This window comes from Falco peregrinus, chromosome 9, assembly GCF_023634155.1.
Source record: "Falco peregrinus isolate bFalPer1 chromosome 9, bFalPer1.pri, whole genome shotgun sequence".
NCBI classification, from domain to species: domain Eukaryota; kingdom Metazoa; phylum Chordata; class Aves; order Falconiformes; family Falconidae; genus Falco; species Falco peregrinus.
The window spans coordinates 7,104,106-7,122,260 of record NC_073729.1 but is presented as its reverse complement, the minus strand read 5'-3'; the positions used below and the strand labels follow the sequence as shown (position 1 = coordinate 7,122,260).

The 18,155-nt window shown below is 37.0% G+C and overlaps 1 protein-coding gene across 13 annotated transcripts in view; it reads right to left on the bottom strand.

Annotated features, from left to right (window-relative positions):
• SOX6 (SRY-box transcription factor 6) overlaps positions 1–18,155 on the bottom strand; it is a 375,778-nt gene that overhangs the window by 214,145 nt on the left and 143,478 nt on the right. For all 13 annotated transcript variants that reach the window (XM_055814310.1, XM_055814313.1, XM_055814314.1 and 10 more), the window contains one exon: positions 4,485–4,695. In XM_055814310.1, the coding sequence (XP_055670285.1) occupies positions 4,485–4,695 (211 nt within the window). The remainder of the gene's footprint in view (positions 1–4,484; positions 4,696–18,155) is intronic.

Below are 18,155 nucleotides of genomic sequence, written 5' to 3'. Positions count from 1 at the left end.
TATAAAATGAATAATACATGTGAATCCTTAATTTTTAATTTAGATATCTTTAGACATATTATATATCACTATGTTACATATATCCACCCATAAAAAGAGAGTACAAACAGGTGCACATGACAGAGAATAGATGGAAATTTATGAATATACTACTCTTTATATAGATATTCATTATTCCAACATGTGTACATAAAAATCTTTGATCTCTGAATGTTCAACTTTGGTCTTCAAGGAGGAAACAAGAATGGGAAGCAGTTTATAAAAAGCTGGTGCTAGAATTGTGAACTGAGCTCGGTTGAAAAATGATACTGTATACATCGCTCAGAATCAAGGTCAAAAGTGAATTAGGAATCCAGGCCCTGAGTAATGAGGGCTTAGCACTTAGCAGAAATGACATGCCCAGTTTCCAGCTCAGAAGTGCCAGCTGACCTGCCAACCTAGCATTCCAGATCCGAAAGGGGGAAATCTGCTCTCCTAGCTACAGACAAGATGTGTACTACTAATTATTGCTCGTAGAGGCTTATGACGAAGTACAGTAGGATAGCTGTCTGGAAGCCAATTCTCAGCCTAGAATTCAGGCAGCCCAGGCAATGTAAATCTGTCTCACAAAAGTAATATAAGCAATATTCAGACAGAAGGGTCTTTTACTAAAGGGGGACAGAAAAGGAAAGAAGCAGTCTGACCATACTATCTAACATAAACTCTTTGTTTGAGCTGTAAAGAGATTTAATACTTGATTGTACTGGAGGATACTTCCAAAATAAAAAGCCAGTAAAACAATCCTTCTGCTCCTAGAAAAACTAAGATGAATATACTGAGGTTATCCAAGAGGCCCTAGAGTCTAGTGTTGTTGATTAAATTAGACACCTGTTCATTTCTGACCTCTTCTGTCTTATGAGAACACAAGTCAGCAAAGTCTTTACATACTCAAATTAACTCCAAGTATTCGTAGCATTCTTTTTTCTTTCCCAGTTACAATTTCCTCATCAATTTTCTCATTTCCAAATGATTACAAATTAAGACACAGGAATGCTTTAATTTATAAAATCGGCAAATACTGGACCATGAAGTGAAAAAATGTTGTTTATCCTGTGATGTTCGTAATGTTTGTTCAAACTACAAATAATGCTTAAAACATACCTAAGGTATATTCAGTCCTGTATGAGGCATTCATGTTCCCAGTATTATACACAAGGCATGACACTGGCTGAAGCACTATTATTAAAGAGAGATTAAAACAGCTGTACATTATGCTGAAGCACTCAGTCCTTCCTTTACAAACAGACGGTCCTGGATTACAAGCAGCACTTGACCATTTAAATCACTACAACAACCAGATTTAACCAGCTGGGCCATATTCTCTTAGGCAATGCCTGTTGACCTCCCCAGTCACAGCTGCTCAGATGAAATTCTCATTAGACAACTTATTTTCAGAAGCCAAAGGACTCTGATTAAATACATGTATTTAGATACGATAAAGTCTTTCAGTACATATTTCTTTTGCAGCGTTAGGAGGTACAACAGAGACCACAAGCAGTATATACAAGCACAACAGACACCTAATATCTGAAGGTACACCACAAAGTATTTAAGTATTTGACACCAGCAACTCATATTACTCAAATTCAGATCCTATAGATGGACCAGAAAGTTACTATATAATCACATTAAAAGAGACATGTTGCTGTACTCGCATGGGGGTTAGAGCAGATGACGGGAATTCTTGAGTTCTTTATTCCACTTCTAATTCTACAATTAACTTGACATATGACCGTATGTTAGCTCGGTTCCCACAGATACGTCGATGGTCATGGAGCTCCTCACTACGGAAGATGCTAACGTGTTTTACTAATTTATTCAAAGGAGTAATGCAAGACTTCAAGCCCCACAGATTTTACACAGTAATATACAGTAGAAATATAACTTTTCCCCATTACATTCATTAAAGCAATTATATTATACTATCTATTTGCTTAAAAAAAATAAAAATCAGCAGGTGGTTTTCAATTTGGGCAAACAATTTTGTGATAGGTCAGGACTTACTACACAAAGGGCTCCTCAATGGCATTGGCAGCACACCATTTTAAGAAAAAAACTGCATAGAAACCTATTTTAAAGGATAGATGTTGAAGAGCATCATGTATAGCACATGTCCAATTAGGTTATTAAGTTTTTTAAAAGAGACTATGAGATGCAAAACATTTTCCTAATCTCACACCTCATTTCTCCAACTGACTCTGCACTGGATCAGTTGCAGCACCCAGAGTCACAACAAAGATCCAAGTCTTAAAATAGTAATTATTTTTAAAACATTATTTTATTTGGATTAAATATGGAGAGTTTACTTCTTTTTCATTCAGAGAAACCTCTGAATACTGAAATAGGCACTCAAAACTGTCATGAGAATGTTGGTATTCCTAGTCTACACAGAAGTTTAAAATCAATGAACTTTCTAAGTCTAACATCCTGAAGAGTTTCCAGTCTTTCTATTAATATTTTTCAGCGGTAGCTTATATGGTACCAGTTGGATGTTCATTAATTATTTTCTGTAAAATGGAGATAATCTTTTTTTCTACAAAAAATGCTGGATGAATTGAAAAGAACTTAACATGAAGACACAGTCAATTACCTTTGAACTTAGAGGCAGACTTTAGACTAGTTTTCCAGTATAATGTGGTCCATAAAAGGCAAGATTATTTTATAGATCAGAAATTACTTTTATTTCACAGCTGGTGAGAACATACAGCACAGAAGGCTCACTCGGTGAGAGGGATCTCTCTGCTGTGCTCATACCTCTCTACTGTATATTAACCCAGAGGAAGTGCAGAAAATTCTTGAGAATTCATACAAAAATAAGCTATGAAATGTTTAAATCCTTACATTAAGATACTATGTTTAAACTTTTTGATGCACGTTTTTATTAGGACACCATTCAGTATACTCCTGGAAAAGTCTTAGCTGTGGTGTCACTATAATCAACAGCAACTTGTATACTCCTGCAGCAAAATATGAGCCAAGACCTTTGATTAGAATGGAGTGTCGAACGACTGTTCCTGACTGTAAAAAACAACTTTGCCAAAGTAACATTTAAAATAGTTTTTCTAGTCTAACCACCAAATCTAAGAAAGCAATTTTTAAAAGAGTGATCTTTACAGCTGAAAACAGACAGATGGTAGTAAAGAATCTGGGACATTCTCTCTTTAGAGATGTTTCGCCAGCTTCAGAAAGGACACCTATAGAACACATTTATCTATGTGCTAGCATTTAACAATTATGCCAAGAAATTTGAAAGCCTACTTCCAGCCCTACATAATTTTATCCTATATTTAAACATATTATTGTATCAGCATCAATTTTAATTCAAATCTACATTGTTACATGGAGCCAAGGGATCTTAAAGTACACTGTTTGAAGTGCACTGGGACAGTACCCTGAAATTGAGGAGGTAAAATCATTCTGAACTCATGCATATTTCAAAGAAAAAAGGGATCACAAAGTTATACCGCCTTATGGTTCTACTGCTTTACAAAGATTCTTCCTGGGTTACTTGTAATGCCACAAATGACACTGGTAAAATAACTACCAGAACCCAACCGATGCCTCCAGACCTGTTTAGTTTATTTCAGAGCCCCCTGCTCTCACACCCTCCCTGGTTCAGGCTCCTGGATGAGCTCACAGAGTAGAAGGTACCATTGCAGAAGCAACCAAGACTTCATTCAACTTGACGTGGGGAGAGATTCGCACTGTGGACCCTGACCACGTGCACACGTATACTGATAAGCTCACTCGCCATATGTGTTTAGTTCCTTTCAAGGCCCAAAACTTAGCAAAGTTGATGAAAATATCTCAATAAGGTCTGAACACATAAACTGCCTTAAAGCTCAAAGATTTGTCCTCATTTTTATCTCTGCTAACACTTGCAAAGATATCTGAGCAGATTGTAAAGAAATTTTATTTTTTCAGCCACAATTCTAGATATATAGGTCAGAACTAGGTACTCTTTACACTTAAAACTGTTTCACATTCTCCTCACTGCAGATGCTGGGTCATTAAGGTGGTGAAAGATGAGAATTTCCAAGGCGAAACAAACCAGCTCATGTTTTATTCATTCCTATTGTTTAAAATAAACATTTATCTTTTAAAAGAAAAAGAACAAGTACCACTGAAGAATATTTCTCATTCTATAACCAGTTAAGAATTCAGCCTAACCTTTCAAATAAGAGTTGAGTTTTCACCTAAACTGATATTCTTGCTTTGACTCACAGACAACCAAAACAATTCAGAAAGTTTTAAAAAACTGGCATATTTGCCTAAAATCCCTAATGGATCTCAAACTACCATTGCCATGGTAACCTGTGAATAACTTTATCCTAGCCTTTGCCAATTATGCAGTTTTCTGGCTCTTGATACCCAACACATTTTTTATGCCATAAAAATTGTAGGGTTTGGGGGTGGGGAAACCATTGGTCTTATCCAACACATACCCTCTTGTTCGGTCCTGGTCATTTCTTCTAGTTTCTTCTGTTTCAGTGTGTCCACCACATCTGCAAGGCTCCCTTTGCGGCGTTCTGGCGTTCCAAAATTAACACTGGTCATTAGCTCACTGCGGTCACGACCTCCTTCGTCGGGCTTGTTTGGTGAGGTAGAGGTATTTCGGAAGGAATATAGGGAACATAACTTATTACTCTCTGACTCCTGCAAAGAAACAATACAATGTGAAAACATAGGCTATTCTCTTACATCAGAAGTGTGTTACACAAACAGGTAAAAGTTGAAAGCATTATTTCTTAGCCTGTAATACTAATGAGCCTACATGTATCCCGCCAGTTTCTAAAATGAGCATTATGATTTTGGTTTCAGTGCTTGACAGAGGCTCTTTTTTTGCTTAAGATCAGCCCTCTCCATGCTTCTGTTAATCATACTTAATGCCTGAGATACTCCTCATCACACATTTTCCTTGTCAGACACAAGCCACTTCAACACTTTTTTCAATGAATGTGTTAAGCTTTTACAGTTTTCTTTAGTTCCTTAAGTAAGGGCAATACATGTAGCACTAAGAGAGAAAATACAGGCAAGGACAAATTATTCTCTGATAGACCCTCAGTTAATGGAAGACAACATAACTTTAAAAGCTAGAAAAAGTTAGGCCAGTAATGACTGAGGAGCAAGGAATCTTCTTCACAGTTAAACAAATCTTACGGTATGTGTCTACCCACGCTCATGCACTGCTCTTGAAATTAAACCCTTTTCTTAAAGAATGAAGATTATAATGCTGCTGATACAGGAAAGGAAATGTTACTTTCCAGGCTGACATAGATGAGAATGTGCAAGGAAATGCATTTATGGCAGAACAAGTAATGTATGCTGATCCATAGGTATTGAGACTACAAGGATCAGAGAAGGTGTTATACAGTCAAAAACAGAGAAAGAGAAGTAAAAAGGGTTCTTCTCCCTTGTCAATAAATAACACATAATATTTGAGCAGTAAGCTAAAAAAATAAAAACCAAAGGCATCAAAAAACAACAAGCCATGCCTGTTCTCCTCAGTTCTGTGATATCACCCAACAGTCAAGCCCTCTGTGGATTTCTCTGGCTCAGACTTCTCATTCTCCCCACCATAGATGCAACATTTGCTGCATCTCTGCTTTCAGTCTTTCAGGCAAAGAGAACACAAATTCTTCAGTTTGCCCTCAAAAACTCAACAATGGGAATTTCTTGCACACTTCCCTTTCCAAAATTATTATTCTATTTTAATTTCTAATAGTGCCAGGCTAGGAATGCTAAACATCATGGCTAAAAAATAGAGGGTTTTTGCTTATGGTATGCCTAGAAATGGCAGTGTGTATATTTGATGCCATAAAACAGATTTTCTTTAAAATTAAAGAGTAATAGTAATAGCAGCAATATATTTAAGAATTCAGAGATTAATTTATAGTTCTATCAAAAATCATGCTCTCAATGCATAGCGTTCCCCACAAACCATAATAGTTCAACTACTCTATGAGCTGAAAACACACAGCTACAGAGCACTAAAGAAAATTGTGTCCCGGGTGAACCAAGGTCTGAAGAAAGATGCACTAGAAATCATCAACCATCGGCAACATCAGTCATAAATGTTTGTTTCAGCCTTGAATGGATTAAGAAGTAGCTGTGCAATGTAACAGAAGGAGTAACACCAACAATGAGTAACTGTGGTAACGGAGGGCTGTGGACTTGCATAGAAGGTGGTGGTGACAAATTGTCACCCAGCACAGCAGTATACGATCAGCACAACCCCATCATTGCCACTGGAGGAAGAGGCAGCATTTGCTAGTGATGTTGAAAACATATTTATTCACTAAGATAGGAAACGAAGAAGACGCTATCACATCCCAGCCCTAGCAGCACCCCTGTCAACACAGTAGGAGTTACGGGCGTTTTTGTAAGAGGAGACAGAAAGAGAGGTGGCATGGGGGAAAAAAAAAACCTTTGCCTTCATTTTTTCATTTATCAAACATTAAAAAAATTTTCATTCCATCCATTTGTACTCATTAAAGAATCAAACATCACAAAGGACAACAATATCTTACACAGAACAGGTACAGAACTGAACTTATTTAGTTACCTTTAGGAAAGGATCACTCTCTTATCTTCCATTGTTTCTGAAAACTACTTTGCATTTTTCTTAAAATTTGGTCTAAGTTACAATGGAGATGAAAAAAGCATCTTCTGATATTTCTCAAATTTAAAACTTATATTTCTATAATACTTTGCTTCAATGAAGAATTAATACTATATAACAATGGCATTTTTACCTTTGAAGACTACAGTATAAGAGCAACATAGTAATTTTAAAGGAGTTTGTTCTCAAGAAAGCAACATCTTCTTACAGTAGATGAAGCATATCCCTCAGGCTCAATACAGGGTTTTTCACGCTCTCAGAAAGGCACACTAAATCTATTGTTTAGGCTGGAAATGAGAAGATAAGATAATCTGTGAAGCAAGTAGAAATGACTGAATGGCCTTCCTCCTGATACCCTGTCTCCACCCTCATCTGGACACACATGTGGTCCAGCACAACGTTCCTTTGCTGCACATCCACACTTCTTTTCCTTGCCTAAAACACTGCAACTTCCACAGGGAAGATAAGACAAGTTTAAACTCCATGCAAATGACGCATGTTTATGGATAAAGGCAGAACGACAGCCTTTGCGAGAATGAGCGTCTGTCCAACTAATTGTGTCTTATATTGTCAGTTTTATGGGGAATTAAAATGTAGAATAAAAAGAAAAGAATAAAAGGTATCTCTAATATTTTTGGTTCTGTCTGGCCCTACAGCTATAGCATTGGGGTTACTAAATGCCTAATGTACCTGCAGTGTATTATCTGAATTGGCACTCTAAGAAACCCAGCAAGGATGACTTTCTGAGGCCCATCTTTTTCTGGAATCAGAAATGGTTAAAAAGAGTGGCTGAGGATTCAGAAGAACTGCACAAACTGAAAGGCATTCAAAGGATTAAATGGGCAAACGGAGCAACAGTAGACCAGTCCAGTGTAAATACCTTACCTAATAATAGCAGAACTCAGCTAGAAAAATCTAAATCAGCTGCCATGTACATTTATCTGCAAGAAACAAACCCAATTCCCATTCTATGATTCTAGATAAATTTGTGAATAATCTACAAATAAAATGCAGCCAAAATGAAACTTTAAAAAGGCTTCAGAAGAAATTTTATAGCTACACAGTCAGAATATACATTTTTACTCCTATGTATCTACTGTTGGCAGCTTTCTTTTTTATTCCAGCCATATGAACAGGTTATATTGACCTCGCATTCACAGCAAACCAGACAGATAAAAAAGCAGTGGGGCAAGGGAAGCATTTCTGTTCTATTTTTCTCTAGAAAGGTGACTCAAATGTATTCGAAGGGAAGTTATTACTGCAGTGTTCAGTTCGTTGCAAATCGAAAAAAGGTTGCAGCATACTTATGAAGGATTTTAATTTGCTTGGTGGACCTTACAATCTTTTGCAAACCAACAGATCACATTTATGTCCTAGCACCTCACCCACTGCACGACCACAAGTGCAACTATCACACACATCTGATGCAGTCCTGACTATCAAAAATTAATCTGCACTGACATTCATAAGCAGCATGCAGCTACCCTCCTAATGTAACTGGAAATATGGCCTCATGCCTCAGATTTCCTCTGAAAAGAGCCTGGGGGATCACGTGCGTTGTCTGAGAGAAGAGGCATATCATCCCCACAAGTTTGTTGGCCCTCTTGCTTTAATGCATAAGGTACTCTCACTAGAAAATCTGAAGTCCGGAATGGAAAGGACCCCCATGCTTCTTATGACAGAACAAGAAAATAAATTCATTGTTAGGAAAGGAGAAGCTGGTCCTTTTGAATATGGGAGGATTCAATAATAAAAGAGATCATATCCTAGAGAAGCTTTACGCAGCCACCTTTTAAAGAATAAGGAAGCCCCAGTTCATTTGACCTGAAGAGAAGAAGGAAAGGATGCTGTTAAAGGTTATTTTTCATGCTTTTTCCAAGAGCATGGAAGAAAACGCAAAGACAAGTGCCTAGCCAGGACCAATTCAAATATTTTTCCTTTGCAAAATCCAGCTGAGTAATCTGTCGGCACTGATGAAAATTCTCCATGTAAGCCAACTTTTCTCAGCAAAACTGATAACAAGAAAATAGGCAACAGAATATGACTGATATGAACGTCCGCATAATGTATTTGGACACAGCCTGGTGTCCAGATCCATCCAGTAGCTACATAATTCACTAGTAACTGATACATCCATGAATTCTAGGTTAAAAAATCATGAAATTCTGTAAAATGGCATTTTATGTCTAAACTTGAAATAATACCTTCAACACATGACAGTCCCTTTGAAAGGTGCATTTTTCAAGGTATGCTATTCTTACTGATTTCAGTGATTTCCACTGGGGGCGGGGGGAGGGAATATCTTATGATAAGATAAATAGCAAACTCTAGTCCATGGAAAAAAGACTTAACACAGAGCATGCTTCTTCATCCAACATTGACGAAATTCAATCACAGTGAACCCTACACATTTTTAATCTTGACTACATTCAGATTAATTCAATTTCCAGTCAAGAAATAGAACAATATTGACACATTAATAAAGTGTCAATATCAAAAGATTATGTCAATCCGAAGCACATTTTGCCTCTAATAAGAACAGAGTGCTTAGAAAAGAAGAAATTTAAGAAAAAGCGATGTGTGTAAAATTTTTATTTCAGTCCTAACAGAAAGTGTTAGGTAAAAGCATTGCTTACTAAAGATAACATAGCAAAGTGGGTTTCTTCTCAGTCTGATCCAAAATGACATCTGGTGCAGATTGCTCAGGATCCCATCGTACCGTTGCTAGACTTATGAAACTACCTTCCCACCCACACACTAATACTGGATAACTGTAGGACAACTGCTTATGCCCATACCAGAATAGGCGAGGGTCTTACTGCCCAGGGACTTTTGCCCACCACAATGTGGTGTTTCCAGACTAGCCCTTAATAACTGGCAAACAATAAAATCTGAAGACAGCTTCTTACAGAGATTTAGGCATGAATCTGACTGCTTAAGGAATAACACTTATGATGATCTTACATCTTAAGCTTTCTTCTTTGCCTTACTCGGTCAGATGTAAAAGTGTTTTATGTTGAAGAAGTATGTATTTGCAGAGATGACTGAACCAGAAAATCTTACTACTCAGCAGCTGAAGACAGAAACTCAGTCTGGACCACTATTCCAGCTGCTTACTATTCAGCAGGGACAAAACTATTTTTGAAATGTTGGGTTTTAACACCATGGTAAATAAAGGTCATTTTTCCTGTATACATTTCCTCACCAGCCCATTAGCACAGACAAATATTTATTACAGATCACTCAACCCATTGTGCTTAGTGTTTAGACAAAATGTCCCTATTATAACAGATTAAACACCTACAAAGAGTCATTAAAATATAAGGATTAGGTTTCAAAGTGGAGAAAACAAAGAAAAGTAAATAAATGCACAAAAGACAGAAACCCAGAAATTAGCAAGGCATGAATACTAAAATACTATGCGGGGTTTACTCAGGGATAGGTAGCCCATGCATGAAATCATACTTTTACTTACCCCTAAAACATCTACTTATCCCCCTTATCATATGCCAGTGAGAAAACATTAAGATTTCCAGTGCAATATGGTAAGAGCTTTCCTAGGTCTTCCCTTGGCCTTTTTTCGTGTTAGAGGGGCAGTGTACTTCTCTAACCAATCCCAAGTTTGCTGTGAATATATGTGGTCCAGCAACAGTGTCCTTTGGTCTCATCAGCTTTTCAGGCTGCCTGGTGTAAACAATAAGTGGCCTGTTGGCCATTCCTTTTAGAGCTTCTGTGAATGGCTGAAGTCTAGTTTTGCTAACAACAGAAACAATTCTGAGTAATTACAAACAACGGCTTGGTATAAAGAAAGACAGGGACTCTTTGTGACTACATATATGGGATATTCTTCACACTCCATAATAATTCCTGTAAAACTGTTACATTAATACGTAGAGATATTTCAGCATGCCTCTTACTCTGAGAAAATAATTTTTTACCATCTACGTTCACTACATTTCACAAGTTACATTGGCAAAGTTCTTCAAAAAGAGAGCTGCTTAGTTTCTGTGCAAAGGAAGGGAAATGCTTATACTTTCATAGATGTCTCTGTTGAAAAGGGATTGAACAAATAATCGTAATTTTCCTGTTAGTGTAAAAATACATTTTTTCTTGTGTATTTAGAGTCTAACAGTTTAAATAGTTCACTTTCCCATCAGTGGTCCCACTGGTTTTAGCAGGACAGATGGGGGAGTACTGCTGTAAGTGATGTAAATAAGGGTATTGAAAGCTGACCCAGTATTTTTCAGATTGGGAAGATAACGTTTATAGCAATAGCTGCAACCCGAATCATAAGCCGACTTGTGTCACCTTCTATGAAGACCTTTCACTTCAAAAATAGAACAAACACACATAAAATGGCAGCTCTATCGATGAAAGATCGTAGGCTAAAACCAAGATTCAATATTCCTGCTCCTTCTCCTAATGGCCAAAGTACAGAATAAGGTGGCTGGGAAGTAACGTATCAGTTTGGGGACTCCACAATCATGAGTGGAGATCTGGCTTCAGACAGATCTCTCTTTGGGATCCTCCTAAGGGTTAAGGACAGACCAACAGCCTGGTGAACTGAATTCTGTGGTCAGGAGCCTTAGAAGGGGGAAGCGCATGAGGCTGAAGATTTTAATAAAGGGACATGAGACAAAGAGATATCCCGTTATGGTGGTATCTAAGTTTCATGCAGGGAGGAGAGATTCTGTCTCAAAGAGAGACGGTCCCTGAAGATGAGAAAAGAGGAAAACTTGGGAACTGAAACTCTGGGCTGTAAAAATCAGGGTGACTGTGTTAGTTAGCAATCAAAAAATAACTACCATCAACTCTGATTGAAAGTTGACAACTGCAACCCTATTCAATAGCCAGCAAGAAAACTGTTCCTGTAAGTTCAACTAAACCACAGGATGAATGGCCAAGAAGTAGAAAGCAAATATTACTAACATAAAATGTGTTAGCTGAATTGCTTATTTCCATGTGGATGAGGCTTTTCTGTTATAAAAGGATATTTATCTGTCTCTGCATTGAATGGGACACATGTAAACACCCCAGGAAAGTTGGATATCCAGAGTGATTTTGATTCCAAGTACTAGAGGCATGCTGGCACTTGGAACTAGTCTGGAGTTAACATATAATGAAAGCAAATGTTTACAAAATCATTTCCAATCACTACATTAAATAAGGTTTCCCATTTTGAGGAATTTAATTAAATAGAATTAAGAGAAATTAAAAATCTAAATGATCATTTCCAATTCTCATCCGATTAAAAAAACACAAAAGTTTTATTAAGAAAGATTTATTTAAATCCAAGGCTTAAGAATGACTGCTATGAGCTATTGAGAGGACATAATTTGTAAAGTCTCAGCAAATTATGCTAGTGGGAGGGCAAATGGCAAGTAATGGAATAAAACCTCAAGTCTTTAACTCAGCGTTTGCTCTGGTAAAACTTACACTGATTTCACTGCCAAAGTATAGACTGACTACAATCTGTAAAAGCCTTGTATTCCATTTTCACACGCATCTAAAAACGTCTAGAAACAATACAAGAGTAAGCATAAGCTCTAAGGCAAGAAACAATATGTTAAAACAAGAAAAAAAAGAGGAAGATAACTTTAGTTTAGATCAGAGGTTTAAAAATGAGATGACGTAACAGTCAGGCATACATGACACGAAAAGGCCACTGCAGGAATAGATACCTGTTTGGAAGTAATAGGCAGGGACTTTTTGATTGATGTAAAATATGACAACTTAATTGCAGCAGTCCCTTCATACTCAGTTGTTGGAGCAAACTAAATGAAGCCAGGTACACCAGCTTTTGGGTAGAGAGATTTCAGAAGTTTACAATTTTTCAGCTACGTGATTTAAACCCTTCGCCTTACAGACGAGCAAATCTGTGAAAAATGTTGACAGCCATTTTGCTCCATTCCAGAACAGAAAATCACCTCAAAATTATTAAATACAATGCACAACCATTTCTGTATGGCAATCAACTCACCCACAAATGACATGCATACACTCATGTGTGCTTTTGCAAGAGTCAGATGCTAAGGATTTCCTTAACCATCCAAATACCATATGTCCTAACTTATGGTGTTTAGGTTTGGTAGTAAATCACCACATTGAGACTTTATGCCCTAGACTTTGGTTAAATGCTTATTAAGGAAAAAGTGATGCACAACCATTTCCAGTATGAGTATTTAGACCTATATTTTCATCTAAACTGAAACTGAAGATGCACTGTGATCAGTCCCAGCTGATTAGCACTGTTTACCTTTTGGGTAAATAAAGACACATATTTTGTGAGGTATGCTTGTCAGAATCTGCCAAATAAAACAAGGATTGTGTGGCTTGGATATTTCAGATAACTTTGTATATATCCAGCTTCCCCCTATTAGGTCGTCTTAGTTGTCTGACTTATAACTAGATCTATTGTAAATATCAAAATAAAATTTGTATTTACGTTTTCAGCAATATCAAATGCACATGGAAATCCTTCACTGTATATAGTTACATGACATATATTACATGCTTTATGTTTCCCTTTTAGCATTTGCAGATGAACACATGCAGGAAGCCAGCCTGCTGCATAGAGTACTTGTATTTCTTTAAGGTAAACACTGATGAAACATTTGGAAGACTGAAATAAAAATAAGACATTTATGAGACATAAAGGTATCACATAAAACTGTTGTGAATTACAATAACATTGGCTGAATCCCAGAACAGATAATCCTTATAAACATGCAGGAATGTTGTAAACTGTATGTGAAAATCAGTGATACAGTACATTAGGAGATTCATATTACACTTGGTGCTGTGTCTCAGTCCCTGGATTTTTCATGGCCTCAAAGATTAAAATAAATACATGTAGTATCTTTCCTTCCTCCACGAAGACATTTTATGTACACAGTTTTATTATGCTGAACAAAGATACCAAAGTGTGTTTTTTCTTGAGCTGTCAAAGTACAAAAGAAATGCAAAAAGTCCTTGCACAGATGTAGTAAAGTGCTGGATTTTATCTTTTGGCAGGTGCTCAATATGCAGCCCACATAATCACATGTTAATGACTGGAGTGTGTTAATCAGCATGCATACCTGATTCCTTCTTGCCCAAGGAAAAAAAAAATAAATTAACAATTTAGAGTGTGTTAATGCTTCTACTTTTGAAAAAATTCATGTCAATATACAGAAGTGAATTAAAAACTTTTTAGAAATTGCTTTATAAAAAAATTGGACATGTTACAATATGAGGAAGGACTAAAATAACTACAGGTTTAGCTGAACATAACCTACAACTCTTTCGTGAAAAATTCAGGTGATGATTAAGTCTATTTAAACACAGTTCACCCTAGAAGACAGGGAAAGGTTTAAAACAGACTGTGAGTTTTGAAAAAAAATTGTACAGTGTCAAAATGAAAATAACACAAATATAAGAGACATAACAAAAAGAACAATTATTTGATTCTTCTTCAAATAAAGTCAATTTTGTATTTCACCACTCCCATTAAGCACATTATCCTGCACATTTTTAGGGAACTGTTTTATTATTTTTAATATGAAATGTAAACATCTTTTTATGGTGAAGCTAGTAAAACTAACTCCTTAATGTTTCAAACCTTTAGACGTGTTCTGAACATTACAGTTGTTGGTAGTCCTAATAAAGTCAAGCTAAGCGCATACCTGAATGCTTTTCAAATCACAACACTCTTGAAAAAAAATTATTTTAATCATCTTTTCTGCAATATATTTCTCATAGAAGTCTATTTTATGGAAAAATAAAATATCATATCATCTGCTTTTTCACACCCTTCAGTTTCAGCCAAAACTTCATACCCGTGCAATTACATATGAAGGTATTTATCTCCTTAGTTAGATAAAAATTCTGATGCACTACCTGGCATGCAGAAATAATATCACAAGCACAGCAGAACTGCTTTCTATCATCACAAAATTCATATTTTTACATATAAATAAACAGCAATTTAGCAGATACAGAACTGCCAGAGTTTGGGGCATTTATATTTGATGCATTCTATATGTTTGTATCCAGCCTGTAAATGAACTAAAAATAAAATTTCAAAACATGTAACTTTTGAGAATTTGAAGCCATGAATTTATATAAAAACAAATTCACAGTGTTTAGCATGTCTAAACATTTTTCAGTGATCTTTCCTAAAAACCTGAGTTCATTTTTCTTAAAGGGAAGAACTTTCAACAACAGAAGTTAATAACAAGGGAAGTGGGGAGCGACAGGATTGTGCTTGTTTTATGTAGACACAGTAAGCACTGAAACGTTAAGGCCTTCAGGATACCGCCTATTTCTGCCTTTGTGATGCCAGTAGTTTTGCTAAAGCTATAGAAAGTTAAACTTGATACTTGGTGATTTTAAGTAATTCCTGCTGCACATAGAAACCCACTATCAGTACTGCAGAGATGTACGTGCAGACATGGTGGAAAGGTAGCATGCCTTTCACTCTTTTGGCAAGAAGACAACAAAAGACAGAGACTTGACATTTACAAAATACACGTTAATGTTGCCATTTGAGATAAAATCCAATGAGATATGTTTCATTTCTAAACCCAAGGGGTCTTTAAGTGATGTTACATAACGTATAGGGAAACACAGCATATATTGGATGTAATTAATTTGTATATGTATATGTGTTTGTTCTTCCTCAGGTACAGGAAAATAACACCCATCCTTTAGATCTGACTTGCTGCTGTGGATCCCTGTAAGAGTCTCTCACTGTGTTATTTCAAGTACCAGCAGTGCAAAAAGATGTGGATGCCCTCATTCTGTGCATGCACACACTGCCTACAGCTACCCTGTAGTGGTAGGCAGGGGAGGAACACCAGTGGGAAGAGTGTGGTGACCATCGCAGTGATACACCATTATGTATAGTGATCAGCACAGTAGCTACGAGTTCTTCACAAACCTTGTCTGTTACCAGACTGTTATACTGGAGCTGGGGATGGGAACAGAATTTGCCACTCTCTCCTTTTTACTGTTGGGGACCAGGGGGTGGAATTCTGTGTTTTGGAGAAAGATTCCGGATTTCATTAGGTTAAAGCTGCTCAAATGTATTGTTCACAAGGCCCACATCTAGCCTTTACAGCCTGGGAACACACCACCTCACTCCTCAAAGAAGATCAAGGCCACTTGTCCATCTAATTTTTTGTCTTGTTGGCACTGCTTTCTCCTGATACTTCAGAGAAAAAATACAAAACCTTCCTGATTTACCTCACAAGGTGTGTGGGGCTCTGTATGGAGATGAGGATCATTCCTGGTTCCCCAGTGAAAAAAGCACACATTATGATTCTCCATTTCTTTATGTATTCACTAGTAAATAAACTATTCGGAGACAGCAATTCAGTTACTATTACACTTAACAAAAGTAAGTATTGTTGCCTTCCCCCTCACATCCTCTCTCAGTCTGCTCCCTGAAAAGAGCCAGGTTTTGGATGCAATCTAAAAATGTGACTGTATTTCTTCTTGCCTGTCCATGGGAGAAAGCAGGATACTTTCCTCATTATCTTAGTACCACCTTGCCCTCTTCCCTACAGTTTAGTGCAGCAAACAGATACCCTCAGCCTAAAACAGACTCTATTTTCTAGTAGAACTACATGCAGCAATAAATACCCATATGTCCAGGTATTTTTATATTAAGTTACAGTTAGAAATATAACTATAATCTCTTCAGCTCAGCGATATGAAATTACAGAAATCTTTTGGTTGTTTTATTTTCTCCCCACTGTAACATCAAATTGGCTGGTGATACGATACTTGCAGTGTAAGTCATTACAGGTCTGACGTTACAGTTGCTACACATTGCTGAATCTGTCAAATGAAAAGGGAGCACAAAGGGAATTTCCAAATGCAGCTGCTATTTCCCATTTGTTAAATCCTTTTATTACACCATATAAGTACACAGCTGGGAAATACTATAGAGTGGGAGTTAAAACAAAATATTTTGGCTTCCAGACATTCAGAATACACAAAGGACTCAGTGGAAAGCAATGCCTGATATCAAAAGGGAGTGAAAGTTTGAAAACATTTCTAGCCAGTGTGTTTTTTTTATGATAATACACAATGTAGTTTGAAGGTATCTTACATTACAGAAAGTGCTGCATACCACAAATGTTGGGGAAAAAACCTCCATTTTTTTTTCAGTCAAATTGCCCTACTACAGTGTCTTTTTTTCACTTAAGATCTGTACAGCCCTTGTAGCATGTTACGATGCATACTGTGTGCTGCCTCAAATTCCAGTGAAATCCTTAGTAGTTTTAAGGGCACAAAGGGTGCAGGATTGTGCCCTTAATTAGATACCACATAAAAGAGAAAATTTTTCCTCCCCATATGTCGACACAGCATTCTTTGAATTTACTATCTTATAACCAGACAACACACATTATTGATGCATTCTAATGACAGCACTACTGTCTTTACTTTCAGTGTAAATGGTATGAGCAGGTGCTTCTTCAAATCTGCTTTGAAAGGATCCGTCTGGGAAAGGTCAGAAAGCACTTACCTTCTGGGAATTTGGTTTTATTAAGTAGAAAAGCGGTCACTACCACAGCACCTATCTCAAAATTGCCCAATCCACCTTCTGGAATTTGTCTTTCTGGAAAGAAGCTCCTATCCTCCCTTAAAGGAGTATGAAATTGCCTTCATCAGGAAAATTGCAGATACCTCTGAATTATTTCTTAGCAATATTGATGCCTGCTTGGAAACTGAGGTGTTTCAGAGAAACTTTATGCAGTTAATTGAGGCTTAAAAGTTTGCTCATGAAGGACGTAAGGGAGAAAAAAAAAAATTAGAAAACAACCCCAATAAGTTTCCCTAAATGACAGTTCCTCAAGGAGGGAAAAAAAAAAAAATCACTATTCACTGTTGTGATCTAACCAGTCATCTAACTCACCTAAACTGTAAATACACTGGGATCTTGGTCTGTATATTTTAGATCTCTCTTAAGTGCAACCAAACAGCAGGCCTTAGAACTTCGGTTTTCACTTCCAGCCAGGCCTTGTAAATTATACCCAGCTTTGAGCTGGGCAAAAAAATTTGTTTGGTTTAGCTGAGAACTACCTAAATAAGGATGACATACATTCACCGCCAGATTTAACCCAAGGGAATTGTGGAAACTCCTAATGATTTTCAGGACATTCATCTACATATATGATGGAATATTAACTGGAAAAAGGAGAAAGGAGAACCAGAGTCCTGTCACTCAAGCAAAGTTTATGCACCTGTCCTGAAACATGATAAGCCAGGTGTTGATTCGTGCCTGTCCAGAGGTATGGCAAGTGTTGACATCATAGTACAGCACTCAGAATGAAACCAGATTGCACTGTTGCTGTAAGTGTAAAACCGCTTCACAGCAATACAAATGAGTACAACTGATTACACTGAAAGAGGTTCTATCATTTTGGCTTAAGCATTACTTCAGGCCCAAGGAACAGCTTGAACAAATGCTTGGAGGGGCTACTAGAGGCTAGGAGTACCTTTCTCT